The 18,115-nt window shown below is 41.3% G+C and overlaps 2 protein-coding genes across 4 annotated transcripts in view; one reads left to right on the forward strand and one right to left on the reverse strand.

The window, feature by feature from the left end:
• Positions 1–594: 594 nt before the first annotated feature.
• On the reverse strand, positions 595–16,842 carry UBA5 (ubiquitin like modifier activating enzyme 5). 2 transcript variants are annotated; one of them, XM_081345178.1, is made up of 12 exons: positions 16,546–16,842; positions 13,370–13,415; positions 13,193–13,282; positions 7,412–7,521; positions 7,162–7,248; positions 7,001–7,085; positions 6,218–6,322; positions 4,853–4,980; positions 4,569–4,704; positions 3,811–3,886; positions 2,953–3,059; positions 595–1,677 (listed from the first exon to the last, which is right to left on the reverse strand). In XM_081345178.1, the coding sequence occupies exons 1-12, from the start codon at positions 16,692–16,694 to the stop codon at positions 1,594–1,596; spliced, it is 1,203 nt and encodes a 400-aa protein (XP_081201304.1). In that variant the 5' UTR covers positions 16,695–16,842; the 3' UTR covers positions 595–1,593. The 2 variants fall into 2 exon arrangements, with proteins under 2 accessions (XP_081201304.1, XP_081201305.1); XM_081345179.1 differs by having other exon boundaries at positions 13,198–13,282; positions 16,546–16,604.
• A 97-nt stretch (positions 16,843–16,939) lies between these two features.
• ACAD11 (acyl-CoA dehydrogenase family member 11) overlaps positions 16,940–18,115 on the forward strand; it is a 40,879-nt gene continuing 39,703 nt past the window's right edge. Inside the window, exon 1 of one of the 2 annotated variants that reach the window (XM_081345176.1) lies at positions 16,940–17,498. In XM_081345176.1, coding sequence (XP_081201302.1) covers positions 17,362–17,498 — 137 coding nt within the window. In that variant the 5' untranslated portion in view covers positions 16,940–17,361. The remainder of the gene's footprint in view (positions 17,499–18,115) is intronic. The other variant, XM_081345177.1, reaches the window with a different exon arrangement.

Here is an 18,115-nt window from a genome sequence, read left to right on the forward strand (position 1 = left end):
AAAGTGGGAGCCAGTTGCCAAGCATCCAAATCATGATGACCTGATGTGGCACAGCTGAAACTCCAAGGACCAGACACAATAATTTGTTCAGCCGTTGTAACTGAATGATCGTAACTTGAGGACTAATTGTATATGCATCCTTTGCTGCCACCTAATACTCAATTCACACTTTTTTGTCCTGAATCTTTTAACCTTATTTTCTTCTGTATCCATTATTCAACATATCTCAAATGTATTAAGGTTTTCAGTATCAATACTTGTTACATATCTAGGATAATGTACAAGTAAATAATATTATTGAAACTAAATTAAGGTTTTTGTCCACCAAAGGCTCCCATCCATTTTCTCTGGCTTGTAAAGTGTATCTTTGGGTTTATTTTTCATTCTTGACTTGGTTCGGACAAGACTTTTGAGTGTTTATGAAATATTTTCCCATTAAATTAAATCATAATGATTTTTAAGAAGTTTTTTTTACTATATGGCCAGTGTGTTTGTGGAAAAGTCCCATCTCTTCCTAACTATGTTTTTCCTTAACTACACTGCTAATATTCCTGCTTTAGATTCATTGTTTTAACTGTTAAATAACACGACCAGTTATGCAGATGTACCTTTTAATTTAGGATGCAAAATATAAAATTCTATCAAATATACAGAAATTAGTTATGAGCCAAAAATAATGGAAAAGACAACAGATATAAATCAAGTAACAGACAAGTGAGTTTAAATAAACATACAATGCTAAACTATGGTTTTTAGTTATACTATGGCATTAACCAGCCCATGAAGTGTGAAACACAGATTCCCTTTCCCTTCTTCTATAACAGTGAAAGAAACACTTTTGTTTTCTTTAAAATTATGTAAAATCTAAGATTATGTTTTAAAATGAAATTATATTCCTAATGAATGACTTTCAGATTATAGATTATTGAGTTTGTACTAATACAATTGAATTTCCTTTAAACTACATATCCTGTATGAATTTGTATAACAGCAAATCAGAAAAATTAACCTTGGATCATGATTTATTGCTCTTGCTGATTGTAAAATAGCAAAAGAGCAATCTTCCTGCATAAAGTTTGCTTAGACTTATAAAAATACAAAACTAGTCTTGCACAACTTTGCTCATTTTGGCTTTCAACTGTTATGATTACTGTACAAGATACATAAGATTCAAACTCAAAACATCCAGAAAAGGAACTCTACACTTAATTCATGATTTAGCATTATGAGTGAATTAGAGAAGTATTTCAAAAATTAAATATAGCTACGCATAGTGAAATCTTTAATTTTTCTAAACATTATAAGGGACCTTAGAACTTTTGCCAGATTACTTTTTATTTACTTTACTTATACTTTATCTAACAAGTAAACTTAGCATTCAGAAAATACCTTTGTGATAGTATTAAATTTATTGTGTTGCTTTAATACTTGCTGGAAATTGGACCCTCATAGCTTCTAATAGTGTATTATGGGACTTTAATGATAGTATCACCAAAACAGAGTGATAAATATACAAAAGGGCAAATTTAGCCAGAAACCATTAAATAGCTAAAAAGCACTGAAATTTAATAGGTCTTTGACACATTCTTTACACTATATATTCTTCATTTTAGCGATAAGTTCTTCAAGACTTTCTTCAGATTCTTCAACCATTTCTCCAGCGGGAACATTCTCTTCCTGTTAATAATAGAAAAGAAAAATAACTCCTTCACATCCAATTCACCTAAAGAGTAAGAGTTGTAAGGGATTTTGACGGTCTTCTAGTCTAATCCCCTGCTCAAGGAGGATGCACTATACCATTTCAGACAAATGGCTGTCTCATCTCTTCTTAAAAATCCAGTGATGGAGCACTCACAACTTCTAAAGGCGAGTTGTTCCACTGACTATTCTTCTAACTGTTGGAAAATTTCACCTTAGTTCTAGGTTGGTTCTCTACTTGATTAGTTTCCATCCACTGCTTTTTGTTCTGCCTTCACGTGCTTTGGAAAATAGATTGACCTCTTCTTTGTGGCAAACCCCTTTAATACTGCTATCATCATCCCTCTTTTCATTAAACTAGTCATACCTAATCCTGCAACCATTCTTCACGTTTTAGCTTCCAGTCTCCTAATCATATCTGTTGCTCAATTGAACTCTTGAGGGGTTTCAACATTTTTTTTTCATATTGTGACGACCAAAACTGGATGCAGTATTCTAAGTGTGATCTTACCAAGGCATTATAAAATGGTAATAACACTTCACATGATCTTGATTCGATGCTTTTATTAATGCAGCATTAATAACTGCATTAGCTATTTTGAAGACTGCAGCAGACTGTTGGCTCATATTTAAGCTATTGCCTGCTAAGTCTCCATAATACTGTTACAGTTACTATTACTGAGACCAGTACCACCTATTCTATATTTGTGTATTTGGTTTTTCTTGTCTAAGTGTAAAACCATACTTTTCTTACCATTAAATTTCATTTTGTAATTTAGTGCCCAGTGTAGAGATTCTTCTGTATTTTGAGCCCATGTTCTGGAATGTTGATTTTTCCCCCACCAGCTTGGTGTCTCCAATTGGTGAGTTCCCCTTCTGTCCCCTCATCTAAATCTTTTATGAAGATATTGAAAAGTAGGGGCCTAAGACAAAGCTTTGGGGTACCTCAATGCATGCTTTCTTCCATGTAGATGCAGTTCTATTAAGGACTACACACTGAAACAAAACACTTTTTCCACAGGGTAGAGATAACAAAATCTGGCAGGTGTGCTAGTACAATGACTTTACTTCTGCAATTATTTCCACAGTAATGGACAGCTTAAATAATACATCTTGGAGAAATAAAGTGCAGTTAGAAAACAACTGCTTAAAATCAGTTTAGCAAAATCCAGTTAAACTCATTCTAAATAAGATATGATGGATTAGATCCTAAAACCACATTTCAAGAACTTGAATGCCAAGCATTTTTATTACCTTTTTTGGTATTGTGTAAGCCAACATAATTCCTTGTGGAAGATCAGGAACCAGACTAGAATCATCTTTCAATTCTTCTTCTGAAATCTCTGAAACTAACTCTATACCTGAACATTCCACCAAAAAACATAAAGACAAAAATAGAATCATGATCATAGAAAGTCTTTAAAAATAATAGATTTCTTGACTATTTTTGCTCTTTCCTGTCCAGATAACCTAAATAGAAATAAGTAACATGTAGAAAGTTTTACTGAGTGTGCTGCTGTGTATGCTGCACTAAATAACACCAAATTGTCCACATTATGAACAGTATGGCCATTAAATTTTCTTCTTGTTAATAGTATGTCCAGTTATTTTGTGCATTCTCTCTTGTAGAAAAAAGTAAACTCGTGTCCCTTAATGGCTCAGAGAGAAAGGCCGGCAGACTATAATTCGCTGCCTTACAACGTTTCATGAAATAATCAGCCTGCCTTATGGTGGGCATTTCAAGGTACAGTTACAGTTACAGTTGGTCTCTGCAATGTTCTAATTTCTAACTAACTTCTCTTAATCTTCCATATTATCTGTTATACAATATGGCTTGTTTTCAAATAAATGGTATTGAGCAATTTCTTCTGAAAATATTGATAGTAGGAACAGTTTTCTTCCCTAAAAATTCTCCATTGTTCGCAGTCTACTGTAGAAAGATGTGAGATCCTCAAATTGTAATAATAGCTTTGTTGATTTCCTTTTGGGAATTGACTGAGGGTCCTCAGGGACAAAGAAAAAAATGATACCATCACAAACAGATTAGTTTAAAACAATGAAATATAGGAACATGCATTATCTTCATGAGTCTTTTTTTTAATTACTGCTCACCCCAGTCATTGTCTTCATGAACTATTTCTTCTTCCTGGTCTATTAACTCTTCTTTTGGATTTATTGCCTCCTTTTTCTGGAAATATAAAGACACCAAAACTAACAAGAAAAGCTTTTTAATAACACAAAAACAAAATTAAATAAGGATAGTTCTTATTATCTGTGGGGATGCTGTTTAACTGTGGACAACAAAATTAAGAATAACAAAATATTAAAATATATATTTATGCATTTACCATTTTGCACATGGACAACCTGCCTCCAGAAGCGGTGAATGCTCCAACACTGGAAGTTTTTAAGAAGAAACTGGACAGCCATTTGTACAAAATGGTATAGGGTTTTCTGCCTGAGCAGGGGGTTGGACTAGATGACCTCCAAGCTCCCTTCCAATTATTATTATTATTATTATTATTATTATTATTATTATTATTATTATTATTATTATTATTATTTTATTATTATTATTATTATTATTATTATTATTATTATTATTAAAAATACGCATATCCTTCGAACAGAATCACAAACTCCAAACTAAAGAAATATGAAACATTTTGCGGAGGATAACAAGATCTGATCTGAATTTATTAACAATGGATCTACAAAATCAGTATCCACCGGATAATAAGGACTACCTGAAATTAACTTATGTGGAGAAAACACTCTACAAGAGTTCATTTTTTCATTTAACAAGTGCTAAATGAATAATGCAAGTCACTAGAGAAGTAAGGGATTTGTTTTTGGAATTTGTATTTTACCTTATACTGTTCTTGCTGCACTCTACAGTTTCGGTCACTACACTGTGGATTTGGTTTCATTGTCATGGTGGGAAAGAAATCCTGCAGTGCATTGTAGCCGAGGTAAAAGCTCACCATTCCAAAGTTTAATAAATATCTGGAGAAAATGTAAGGAGAATTTAAAAGATCAAAACAAAGAACCTCGGTCAAAAGATTTTATTGTAGAAGATCCATTCATGAAAAACTCATGAATGTTCTCATCAGGGTTTTAAAATTAAGGCAACTTAAAAGATTTAGCCACTTACTTCAAGACATTTTGCACAAGAAGACCAGCAACTACTCCCATAGTGGTAGGAAGACTGGCTGCACAAACTCCCTCTCGTTTCAGAGTTTTCTCATCTATGTTTGCAGCTACAACAAGTGGAGGTGCACACTGGCAAAAAGAAAAAGATGCGGAAAAAGATGCTTATAATCGTGTGTATACAGTATGGAAATAAGATATTTAAATTATTAAACTCCAAATCTTGACAAATTCTGAAGCCCAAGGTGGTTTGGAATTACTTAAAACAGACTGTCACACAGCCAAAGTAAAACAGACTGTTGCAACCCAGCCCATCTTCAGGTACTTATTCATGGCTATTAGGCTCCGGTTGATTATGAAGTGTTGCAATAGCTATGCTATGTTAGGTGATAGCTAGCATTGGGATAGATTTTTTTAATCAGGTCATCATTAATCTTCCAATCAAGTGATTTTTGTCATCAGGTCACCATAAATCATTCCAATCAGAATTTCTTATATATTTTATGACATTATGGAAACAAGGTATTTGAAACATTGATTAAGCAGTAACGGACTAGCCTGGGCGATACTCAAATCCAAGTATAATTATTGCAGGTTAGGAAATATTGTAGAAGTTGTCTGAAAAAAGCAACTGGTAAAATCTGAAGACAAAAACAAAAAATACTGCATGAGATGGATTTAGACTGCTTGTCAAAGGGACAGAAAAATGGTCAGTGTGGCATTTTGGAAGAGAGATGTCACACTCCTCTCCAATTTTATCATTTTAATCCCACTTTTTGGAAACAAAAGATTATGTATCTTGCATGGTCTTGTAGCAAAGAGTACATACGGTAAAATGTGCTTGATGGGATATACTAGATCCACGTCCAAATCTAACCTCAACTATGGAAGCAGCTTGCTGGGGAACTTTGGGCCAGCTACTCACTCATTCCAAACTGTTCTGGAAGAATTGGAAGACTGAATGCAAACACTTGAACTGCAATTGAAAATATAACTGGGCCTCTGCTGAGATCTTTTCTAGAGCACCTTTCCAAAATTTCAAAAGTAGGATTTTAAAGAAGGTTGGATTTTGAACACTTTCTCAGTTAACAGAAAAGAAAAAATTACTGAAGGCAATAGGTTATTAGCTATTTAATATTACAATTCAACTCCTAATAAAAATGCCTTTTTTCAAGCTGGAAGTTATTGTGAACCAGTATGTGGATGCAAATGGCAGGCGAGGACATTCCTGGAGATCTCAAATCCACCATAAAGCTGGTTGGAAATCTTTGCACAGTTCTAACACACACAGAATGCAATCAATTGGATGAATGAAAGAATTGGATTTCTCTAATAGCAGAAAAGAACGAGAAGTTGGATAATTACATACTGCGAAACAAGCTGATTCACCAGGTATGATCAGCTGGATATGACCAGAAACGGCATTTTCACTTACTCCAGATTCCATCCATATTTGTCCAATCTCATTACAAGCCTTTAGGAAAAGACATGACATTTAATTTGCTAAAAATAGGAATAAGAGCCTAGGAAGAGACCAAATTAGAAATCAAACCACAGATAATATTTAGCCCAGCATTCTATTTCTAGGGTATTACAAACAGAACTTCAAAGCTCTTTTCCTGTATTGATATCCTGCAATTTTTATGTGCAGGTCACCTCTGATCTTAGAAGCAACAGACTGCTTCGTTCTCCAAAAATAATGTTACTACTTCCCTAAGAGACTCTAGCTAATATTACTCTAGCTAATATTTTTAAGGCGGTAAAAAGCTATTTCCGTCTATTTTTCCCATAATATGCATACTCTTGTTAATCTTATCATATCCCTTAGCATTTATGTGTGATTTTCTCAATTTTTCCTTATTGTGTTTTTATTTTATTTTTCTTAATAGCTCCCTTTTTCCCATTAGAACATTGTATTTTTCATTTTCACTTTACAACTGCACAACATCAGGCAGGAACCAGGACTGCAGAACCTAAGGAGTCCACACAATGAACTTAATCAATCCCAGACTGTAATGCATTCACGTTTGATGCTCCGGATTTTTCATGCTATCATAATTTTCTAAAATAGACACTCAATTTTTATTGGATAAGAATAAGCAAACACCAATCAAGGTTCATTAATAAGACTTCTGAATACTTAATTACTTACAGTGTTAATTGCCATACGAGCTTCAAAGTTATCCACGCAGCTTAGTAGAAGATCCACAGGTTTTCCTTCTTCTAATCCACCATTACTACGGTATTAATAACACCAAGTCAAAACAGTGCCATTATGTATACTGTAAATACGTTTCTAAAAACTATTTTTACCTGATCCTATTCATAAAATGTTGAAAGTTGTCCACAGTAGTGATGTTGTAATTATGTACTTCAAAGCAGACATCAGGATTAATATTCCTTAAAAAAAAGATAAAGCTACCATTTATGATGTTCACATAAATATTTCTTAAAGGACTTTCACATCAAATGTAATATTCTATCTTTCTGGCAATATTTTTAAAAGTTGGAGAGACACCTCTCCTTTTTTAATACTTGTAAACCCACTTTCCCCATCACATACCTTAAAGTGTGTTCTGCCGCTTTCACTTTGCTCAGTCCAGCTTGTTGGGGTTGAAAAAAGAGCCTATTCATATTTGCCAGTTCCACCTTATCGTAATCAAACAAGAGCAGCTAGAAGAAAAAGTTATAATAATACATATATTTTTATTTTATTTTAATTCCATTTATATCCCGCCATTCTCCGAAGACTCAGGGCGGCTTACAAGCTTAGCAGTAGCCTTCATTCTATGTATATGCCTGCTTGTTAGGGCTTTCACACACACCCCAAGCGGCATTATTACAAAGTCAGCTTAATTGCCCCCAACAATCTGGGTCCTCCTGTTTTCTCTTCAGAAATGAATAAGACCAAGTCCTGGTTCTACTAATATTTATTTATACTAATTTATGTGTACTTGGAATGGTCTATGTAATCACAAATCACTTCCTTTTTAAAAAAAGATATACCGTATATACTTGAGTATAAGCCGAATTTTTCAGCCCACTTTTTGGGCTGAAAAACTCCACTTCGGCTTATACTCCAGTCAACAAAAAAAAAGAACTGTCCCTTCGTTCGGAACAGGCTGCTGAGAGAAGCTGCCTCGCCTGCTGCGCCCCCAACAACTGCCGCTGCCGCTTTCCCCCCCCATCGCTCACCCGCTGCCCCCGAAAATGCCGCTGCCGCTTTCCCCCCCCATCGCTCACCCGCTGCTCCCGAAAATGCCGCTGCCGCTTTCCCCCCCCATCGCTCACCCGTGCTTTCCCCCCCCATCGCTCACCCGTGCTTTCCCCCCCATCGCTCACCCGTGCTTTCTCTCCCCATCGCTCACCCGTGCTTTCTCTCCCCATCGCTCACCCGTGCTTTCTCTCCCCATCGCTCACCCATGCTTTCCCCCCCCATCGCTCACCCGTGCTTTCTCTCCCCATCGCTCACCCGTGCTTTCCCCATCGCTCACCCGTGCTTTCCCCCCCCATCGCTCACCCGTGCTTTCTCTCCCCATCGCTCACCCGTGCTTTCTCTCCCCATCGCTCACCCGTGCTTTTCCCCCCCATCGCTCACCCGTGCTTTCTCTCCCCATCGCTCACCCGTGCTTTCCCCCCCCATCGCTCACCCGTGCTTTCCCCCCCCATCGCTCACCTGTGCTTTCTCTCCCCATCGCTCACCCGTGCTTTCCCCCCCATCGCTCACCCGTGCTTTCCCCCCCCATCGCTCACCCGTGCTTTCCCTCCCCATCGCTCACCCGTGCTTTCCCCCCCCATCGCTCACCCGTGCTTCCCCCCCCATCGCTCACCCGTGCTTTCCCCCCCCATCGCTCACCCGTGCTTTCCCTCCCCATCGCTCACCCGTGCTTTCCCCCCCCATCGCTCACCCGTGCTTTCCCCCCCCATCGCTCACCCGTGCTTTCCCCCCCCATCGCTCACCCGTGCTTTCTCTCCCCATCGCTCACCCGTGCTTTCCCTCCCCATCGCTCACCCGTGCTTTCCCCCCCCATCGCTCACCCATGCTTTCCCCCCCCATCGCTCACCCGTGCTTTCCCCCCCCATCGCTCACCCGTGCTTTCTCTCCCCATCGCTCACCCGTGCCGCCCCGAAAATGCCGCTGCCGCTCACCCGCTTGCTCGCTTCCTCGCCCGGGGACCAGCACCAGCCAGCCAGCCCGCCGGCGAGAAGCCCGGCCCGGAGGTGAGGGGAGGGAGCGGAGTCGCTCACCCGTGCTTTCCCCCCCCATCGCTCACCCGTGCTTTCTCTCCCCATCAAAGATCCTTGGAAGTAATGGTTGGAAAAGTTTGCAAGTCTTTGGGAAAGTTCAAGAAGTGAAAGGAATACCCTCCTCTTGAAAGACCAGATAAGGCAGACAGGGAGATGAAGAGTTCAACCGAGTTTCCTCTTTTGTTCAGGCATCTGCACCCGCTGCTTTTAAACTCGCCGGGCGCTGCAACGGCACCCGTTTTCCCCGGCGAGTTTTCCCTACCTGGCCCCTGCAGAATCGCGGCGGCGCCCCCGGAGAAGCCTACCCCGAGGCTGCGGCCGATTTTTCCTTCCTTATACTCCAGTCAACAAAAAAAAAGAACTGTCCCTTCGTTCGGAACAGGCTGCTGAGAAGCTGCCTCGCCTGCTGCGCCCCCAACAACCGCCGCTGCCGCTTTCCCCCCCCATCGCTCACCCGCTGCCCCCGAAAATGCCGCTGCCGCTTTCCCCCCCCATCGCTCACCCGCTGCTCCCGAAAATGCCGTGCTTTCTCTCCCCATCGCTCACCCATGCTTTCCCCCCCCATCGCTCACCCGTGCTTTCTCTCCCCATCGCTCACCCGTGCTTTCCCCCCCATCGCTCACCCGTGCTTTCCCCCCCCATCGCTCACCCGTGCTTTCTCTCCCCATCGCTCACCCGTGCTTTCTCTCCCCATCGCTCACCCGTGCTTTCCCCCCCCATCGCTCACCCGTGCTTTCTCTCCCCATCGCTCACCTGTGCTTTCCCCCCCCATCGCTCACCCGTGCTTTCCCCCCCCCATCGCTCACCCGTGCTTTCTCTCCCCATCGCTCACCCGTGCTTCCCCCCCATCGCTCACCCGTGCTTTCCCCCCCCATCGCGAAGCAAGTGACCGCCCGGAGCTTACCGAGGACTTGCGCGCGGCCGAGGCTTCGGTGCTTCCAGGATCGCGCGCACCTCTCCCAAGCCGCCACCGTCCGGAGACCTGCCGAAGTTTGGGGAGATTTGGGGAGGTGCGGGCGCACCTCCCCAAACCTCCCCAAACGTCAGCAGGTCTCCGGATCTCCGTGCCTTGCCTGCCTGCTTCTTTCCGCTGCGGAAAGAAGCAGGCAGGCAGGTCACGGAGATCCGGAGACCTGCTGACGTTTGGGGAGGTTTGGGCACCTCCCCAAACCTCCCCAAACGTCGGCAGGTCTCCGGATCTCCGTGCCTTGCCTGCCTGCTTCTTTCCGCAGCGGAAAGAAGCAGGCAGGCAAGGCACGGAGATCCGGAGACCTGCCGACGTTTGGGGAGATTTGGGGAGGTGCCCAAACCTCCCCAATCATCAGCAGGTCTCCGGATCTCCGTGCCTTGCCTGCCTGCTTCTTTCCGCAGCGGAAAGAAGCAGGCAGGCAAGGCACGGAGATCCGGAGACCTGCCGACGTTTGGGGAGGTTTGGGGAGGTGCCCAAACCTCCCCAAACGTCAGCAGGTCTCCGGATCTCCGTGACCTGCCTGCCTGCTTCTTTCCGCAGCGGAAAGAAGCAGGCAGGCAAGGCACGGAGATCCGGAGACCTGCTGACGTTTGGGGAGGTTTGGGGAGGTGCGCCCGCACCTCCCCAAATCTCCCCAAACTTCGGCAGGTCTCCGGACGGTGGCGGCTTGGGAGAGGTGCGCGCGATCCTGGAAGCACCGAAGCCTCGGCCGCGCGCAAGTCCTCGGTAAGCTCCGGGCGGTCACTTGCTTCGCGTCTCCTGAGGGAAGGGGGGGCGACTGGAGCGGGCGTGTTTCCTCGCTTGCTAGGCGCCGCGATTTGCCCGGGGAACGCGCGGGCCCCGAATGGCAGCGTGGAGCGAGGAAGCGGACAGCCAGGGCTTCCCCGAGAGCCGCGGCCACACAGGGTATTCCTGTGTATTCAGGCTTGCAAAATGGCGGATCGAGCCTCTGCTGGCGGCGGAGGCTTGCAGAACGGCGGATCGGCTTATACTCGAGTCACGAACTTTTTCCAGTTTTTGGGGGTGAAAATGGGGGTCTCGGCTTATACTCGAGTCGGCTTATACTCAAGTATATACGGTAACTAATTTGAATTAGGGGGAATTGTTCTAGTCTAAGAATTATTACCATGCAGGTAATCTGTCTCTTTTCTTCCTAGCTACCAAGTTCAGCTGAAAAACTAAAATAAGGCAGTAAGCCATAGGTAATTGAAACCCAAGCTGAAATGGCAAAAGGCACATAATTATAAAGACTAAGCAAATTTAGTTAATATAGGAAGTTAAGGCACTCGTGAAAAGAGCTTTTCTATATCCACAGAAGTGAATCAACTATGCCACAATTTTCAAAACTACTCCAAAGTTAAACAATTTTCTTGATCTAAGAAAGTGTTATATCCAGGAAACTTTCCAAACATTTATTTTATTATTAAATTTTATTAAATTTATATACCGCCCTTTCCCGAAGGACTTATCTATTTGCAATAGATAAGCAATCATTAAACAATATACTTAAGAAATTATCAATGTCCGAGGAAGAATGCTTTTAGACTAGGTGATTAATGAATATTAAATTGACAAATACTAAATTTTCTAAACCATCTGTAACTGTTTCTAAGTTTGCAATTTTTAGATGGAACTTGACTGAAATTTCTTTCAGATATCCATTCATTTTATAAACTTCCATGAATACGTATCTTACAATGGGTAAATCCCATTTATTCCTTACTCTCTTCAGAAGTATGTGGACAAAAAGGGTATTGATTGTTCAGGTGGATAATGAAGAACTAAATGGGAGGAATATGGTTTTGCTCCTGTTAAACTTCTTAGTAGCACAATCTGCCAAATGTTTTAGACTGAATTTTGCATTTTGGTCCATCTATCAAGTCCTTCCCAAGGACCTAGGATAGATTGATGTTTTTGATGGTGTTAAATGGTATCGTTGCAGGTTGTAATTTGTTCCAAGTAAAGCTGCCTTTTGACTGAGAGTGATTTTGTCAATGCTAATGGTGTTCAGGTGGAGCTCCATATGTCTTGGAATTGTGCCTATTGATACCTATTAATACTTATATTAGTTGTTCTATTTCTATTTGCAAGTATTTGTATTTTGCAAGGATTGAGCTGAAAGAGAGTCACTGGCCAAAGTCACCAAACTGGTTTTCATGCTAAAGGTGATCTAGAACTCATACTTTCCTAGTTCCTAGAACAACTCTTTAAGCCAGGGATCCTGAACCCCCAATCTGTGGACCAATACCAGGCCACAGCATGCCAGTAACCAGGCCGCACAAACAAAGCCCCATCTGTGGGATGCAGGCAACACACAAAAGCACACACCCTCTGGTCCACGGAAAAACCTCTCTCCATGGAACCAGTCCCTGGTGCCCAAAAGGTTGGGGACCTCTGCTTTAAGCAGTATACCAAATTGGTTTTCTTCTACAATTCAGGATCCTTTGTCATGTATTCTTGACCACTGCAAGGATTGGGGTAAAGAGTACTTATTTTCCTGTCGTTCTTCTCTTATTTGTCGTCAAAGGCATGTCTATCCCAATTAGGGATGCTGAAAAGCTTGGTCCTCTTCCACACGTTATTTATAATATGCATAAAACTGCAAGGAAAGGTCAGTCATTGGTCTGGGTGAAATGATCATCATACAATGATTATACACCCTTTAAGACCCTACACCAACCTGGGCAAGAGATGTGGTAGATATCTAGACCCAGTCTCTGGAGACTGGAAGGATAGGATAAAACAAGTTCAAATTAATCCCAGAAAGCCAGAGTTGCTGTTCAAAAACCATCTAGCTCATTGTTTTTAATGTAAGCTTTTTAGAATATATTCAATATGATACGGTGTTAAGTTGAATAATAAAATAATTTCTTTTGAAAAAGAGTAGGATGGAAGTATCACTGAAAATGTAAATGTGAGAAGGCACACATTCTGTAAAATACAAGCTAAGGAAATTAATTATAATTATATCATGGGGGTCATCATTCATATGTCTGTTACTCATGCCTTACAATGCACACAATGAATACACTTTCAACAAATGGCAATTCATTTCTCCATAGACTACCGATATTCCTATGCAGAACTAAGAATACAGTGTAATTATAATGAAGAAATGACTATTACCTTACCAATGCCACATCTTGTCAGCATTTCAGCAGTCACGCTGCCAATTCCACCAATACCCACTATTGCCACAGCAAATGAACGAATTTTCTGTAATAAAAACCCATAGTTTTTAAATACTTTGCCCCATCAAGTTAAAACTTTGAGACAAGTTATTTACAAAAAACATTAGCCCACCTCATAATCTTTCACAATTCCCATTCTTTTCAGTGCCATCAGGCGACTACATTAGAGAAAAGAGAAACAGAAAGAAAAGTTTGTTAAGAAAAGATTTTTTAAATTCACTACAGGGCATAGCAGCTTCCCAGAATTCCACAGTTCATAAATGATTTCAATTTTAAATCTCTATTTAACAAATTGTTTTCAATGGTTGACTGCAGAATCTGCAGATCTATCCTGTTGAAATTACTATCTGTATGGAGATATCAATTACATCGTGACATTCTGAAAGAGATTATAATTATCTGAGTTACTGTATATCGGCATATGTAAAATATATTCAACACGCCAATAGATTTCTAACTGTTGTACAATTAAATTTTGCCTTCTATAGTTTTGGTGGTACATCATTTTTATAGCTTATTGTTTTGTATATAGGTGATCCTTGACTTACAACTGTTAAGGACCGTTAGTGACCGTTCAAAGTTTCAACAGCACTGAAAAAAAATCTTATGACCATTTTTCACTCTTACAACCATTGCAGCATCCCCATGGTCATGTAATCAAAATTCAGACGGTTGGCAACTGATTCATATTTATGACGGTTGCAGTGTTCTGGATCACATGATCACCTTGTGCAACCTTCTCATAAGCAAACTCAATGGGAAAATCAGATTCACTTAACAACTGTGTTATTAACTTAACAACTACAGTGATTCACTTAACAACTTTGGTAAGAAAGTTGTAAAATAAGACAAATTCACTTAACAAATGTTTAACTTAGCAACAGAAATGTTGGCTCAATTATGGTTGTACGTGAAGGACTACCTGTTTTAATCTGTTGTACACAATAACATTTTGATAATATGACAGCTTTCAAATTACTATCCTTCTTAGTTGTGGCATTACATTTACAGAATCCCTTACTCAAAGAAGCTGGCACATACTGTAAATTACTTTTTTTTGCTCTGTGGGCTATTTATTCTAATTTGCTGGCTTTTATTACCTTTATAAAAGTTATTCTAGCCAATTAAAATGCTATTGAATGGGTTTAAAAAACAACAAGTGTAACAGTTGAAATTATTTAAAGATCACCAAAGATTACAGAACTGTATTAATATTTACCACATTGAAGCTAGATACAGCCATTATCCTATCATGAATTTCAACAGTTGACTCAGGCCAGGACAATTGTTGACCTGCTGACAAGGAAATTATATCTAGCAATTAATTTCCTTTGCCATTTCATGCTATTTTTAACATGAAGAAATATGTTTTCCATGATTCAGCAATAACCTAACAGGATTTGGCAATGAAAAAAGGGGGCATAGTTGACTAGGGCATACTGGGGTAAAATAGCAGAGAGTGACAGATATATCAAATATAGAGTTCCATAAGTTCTGTTCATCTTAAGATTTTGCAGTTTTTCCCCAAGATGAATCTCTGCTGGCAGTGGCTTGACTAAAATCCCAAGCTCATTGACATGTGGGAATCACACTTCTACTATGACTCAGGAGCTTCAGGCAATTCACAATAATTTCCATGATTCCTTTCTTGCTTTGAACTTTGGCAAATGAAATGCACTTGTTCTGAACATTCAGCATTGTATGTGCTTATATGAGGCACTGATCTCCATTATGTAATGCCAGATAAAAAAATTATGTTGCTTAGCAAGCATGGGTGGGTTAAAAACAAGTCATGTCAGACAAATTTTACTGCCTTTTTTATAAAGTAATTAAACTAGTGGACCAGCAAAATGCTGTGGACATAGTATACTTAGACAGCAAGACATCTGACAAAGTATACTGCACCCTATTTCTCAATAAAAACAATATGGGATAGACAGTACATCACTAGATGGATTTGGAATTGGCTGAACAATCGCCCACAGCAGATAGTCCTCAATGGAACTACATCTACAACTACAATGGAAGTATGCAATGGGATACTTTAAAGTTCAGTTTTGGGCTCAGTACTCAATATCTTCATAAATGATCTAGAAGAGTGGATAGAAGGGGAATTCATAACATTTGCAGACAACACCAAGCTGGAGGGAACAGCCAATACTTTTGGAAGATAGTCCTAAGATCCAAAAGGATCTTGACAGAGTTGAGCATTGGGCCCTATTAAACAATGCAGTTTGGTGGTTTTCCCTTAGTCAAGAAAAATCAAATGCATAGGTATAGAATAGGTGGTACCTGGCTCAATACTAGTAATTGTGAAAGAGATCCAGACCACCACTTAAGTATGAACCAGCAGTGTGCTCCAGCTGCCAAAAAAATCAACACAGTCCTAGGCTGCATCAATAAAGAAATTGTGACAAGGCAACGAGAAGTGAAAGTACTGCTTTACATTGCACTGGTGAGACTACACTTGGAATACTGCGTCCAGTTCTAGTCACCACAATACAAAAAAATAAATAAAAAATAGTAGAGATCCTGGAAAGTGCAAGGAAGAACAACACAGATGATACAAGATGTGGAGGCTAAATCATATAATTGATGGTTGAGAGAGTTAGGTATGCCTAGCCTACTGAAAAGAAGGATCGTCATAACTGTCTTCCAGTAGTTGCATGGCTGTCACAAAAAAGAGAGAATTGGCTTACTCTCGAAGGCACCAGAAGGCAGAACAGGAAACAACAGGGATACAACCTAGAAGTCCAGGAAAAATTTTCTGACAGCAAGAGCAATTAATCAATGAAATAGCTTGTGTCCTAGGATTGTGGGTGCTCCATCACTGAAGGTTTTCAGAAATAGACTGGGCAACCATTTGACTGGAATGATATAAAGCTCCAGCCTTAAGCAGAGGGCTGGACTAGAAAACCTCCGAAGTCCCTTCCAGCCTTATGATTCTATGATTCGGGGAGTATTGGTTCATAAGGTCCATCATGATGCTGGTCAGCTGACTCGGAGACCTGTCCTTCCCATCACCTAGTATTGCTGCTTCAAAGAATGAATGTGAAAACACTTCTCTGCCTGCAAACATCTGTTTATGATTAAGAACAACGATGTTTCTGTGACTATGGTAAAAAATAATAACAATCCAGTTCTGAAATTCCAAGGAACAATCGAACTGGGTTTGCATCCAGAAGAGGTTTCGTGCCCAGCTGGCAGGGGAAGCTAAGGCAGCCCTTCACTGGCCTCCCCCCTTCGCACGTTGACCTTCTCCCAGACCTTTCCTCGGCCATCACTCACCTGTACGGATTGGAGTCCGTCACCTCGGGACTCATCTCCGCGATCCGAGCTCGGGTGCCCTGACTGCCTCCCCTCTCCCGGACGAGCTCTTCCTCAAGCTCTTGGATGCGGCGCCGTAGCTGTTCTATCTGGTTCGCCGAGGTGGCCATGATCGGGCCCCGCAGTACTAAAACAGCACCCCACCCTTCACCAAAAAAACAGCCGCCTAGGTTTTCAACGGCGTCCAGCGACTCAGCTCAAACCAGTCAATCCCATCAATAGAGACACGTCTCCGTCCCCAACGCTTCCTGGAGTAACAGCAAAAGCCATCCCCGCCACAACCCACTTCCGGCAAATATAGTTCCGGCGGTAAAAGACTTCTGGAATAGTAACATATTCTTTCAAGTTAGGGCACTTTTTAGAAGGCTAAGCAAGTGCAATCCAGGATAAATCTACTTTCCCTCTTAGTTTTTAACAGAACTGCTGGGTAGCGTTTCGTAACGCGCTCCATGTCTGTTGAGCTACCATTGCCCTCATCCAGTAAAGGACGATGGGAACTGTAGTCTATTCACATTTGGAGGGCGTCAGGTGAATCCTCGAAAGTATGTTAGGGTCGCAGCTATAAGAATCCGTTCTTTCGGAACAATCGGTGTGATTTCTAAGAAGAAAGTGTAAATTGCGTAGAAGGCCATTCGGCACACTGTACTGAGATCTTTTTGCCCGCCCCCTAAAGTATTACGTTCCAGACGTAGAAAGCGTACCTTTCACCTACTATTGCAACCTTTGCTCTGCGAAAAGATCAGCCGCTGGTCTGAAAGCGAATTCACATTCGCAAAAATGGCAAGTGAACCCAACACTACTGAAGTGCGGGAACAGCACCGATTTCACCAGGAAGTCTTGGAGGGATACCTGCGGCGCTCTCTGCCTGGGTTTCCCGTGGAACCTCGCGAAGCTTTCACGATCAGGCAATACAGGTAAGGATGCCCTGTCGCGGCGGGGGAATCCGGAGGAGGCAAAATCCCCTCCGGTTTCCCCTGTGAAGTATTCTTGCTTTTTTTGAGAAAAAGTCACAGCAGCAGGATTGTTCTGTCTTTGCACAATCGCGGCTCCCAAAGGAAAGGTCCGCGTAAGGGATGCGAGAAAAGTTTTTATTAAATCTGTTCGAAAAGTGAAACAGTATGCACTCCTTCCCCAGATTTTTTCATTTGCGGTAGTAGGATGGCCACAGGAATAAAGGGAAACACACGGCCTAAATGTATTCATTGCTTTAAAGTGAAGGGAGATAGTTGGGAAGGCCTGGCTGTCTTCCAGTTAAATTCTCTCAGGTGCTGAGCGAGCTAAAGGTTGTCTCCAACCTCTCCCAGGGATGTCTGGACTGATAAAATACCTAGCCCTATTAATTCAAATTGTAGAAATATCTTACTGAAATGGCAAACTTGCTATTATTGTCTGAGATTCTTTCATGGGTCCTGGCCATTCAAAGGATTCATGAAATGTAGTCCAGAAGAACATACACAAACACATGCACACACGCGTGCACCCCCCCACACATGACTGAACATCTTGCTTCTTTTTCTATCTTGCAATTAAC

Source organism: Vipera berus (assembly GCF_964194415.1).
Source record: "Vipera berus genome assembly, chromosome: Z".
Classification (NCBI taxonomy): domain Eukaryota; kingdom Metazoa; phylum Chordata; class Lepidosauria; order Squamata; family Viperidae; genus Vipera; species Vipera berus.

Excerpts from the sequence above, each read along its gene's own strand:
- UBA5 (XM_081345178.1), bottom strand. The coding sequence starts at position 16,694 with ATGGCCACCTCGGCGAACCAGATAGAACAGCTACGGCGCCGCATCCAA. Across the intron at positions 4,981-6,217 it reads GTGAATCAGCTTGTTTCGCA|TGTGCACCTCCACTTGTTGT; the intron begins GTATGTAATTAT and ends TCTTTTTGCCAG. Across the intron at positions 1,678-2,952 it reads CTTACACAATACCAAAAAAG|GAAGAGAATGTTCCCGCTGG; the intron begins GTAATAAAAATG and ends TATTATTAACAG.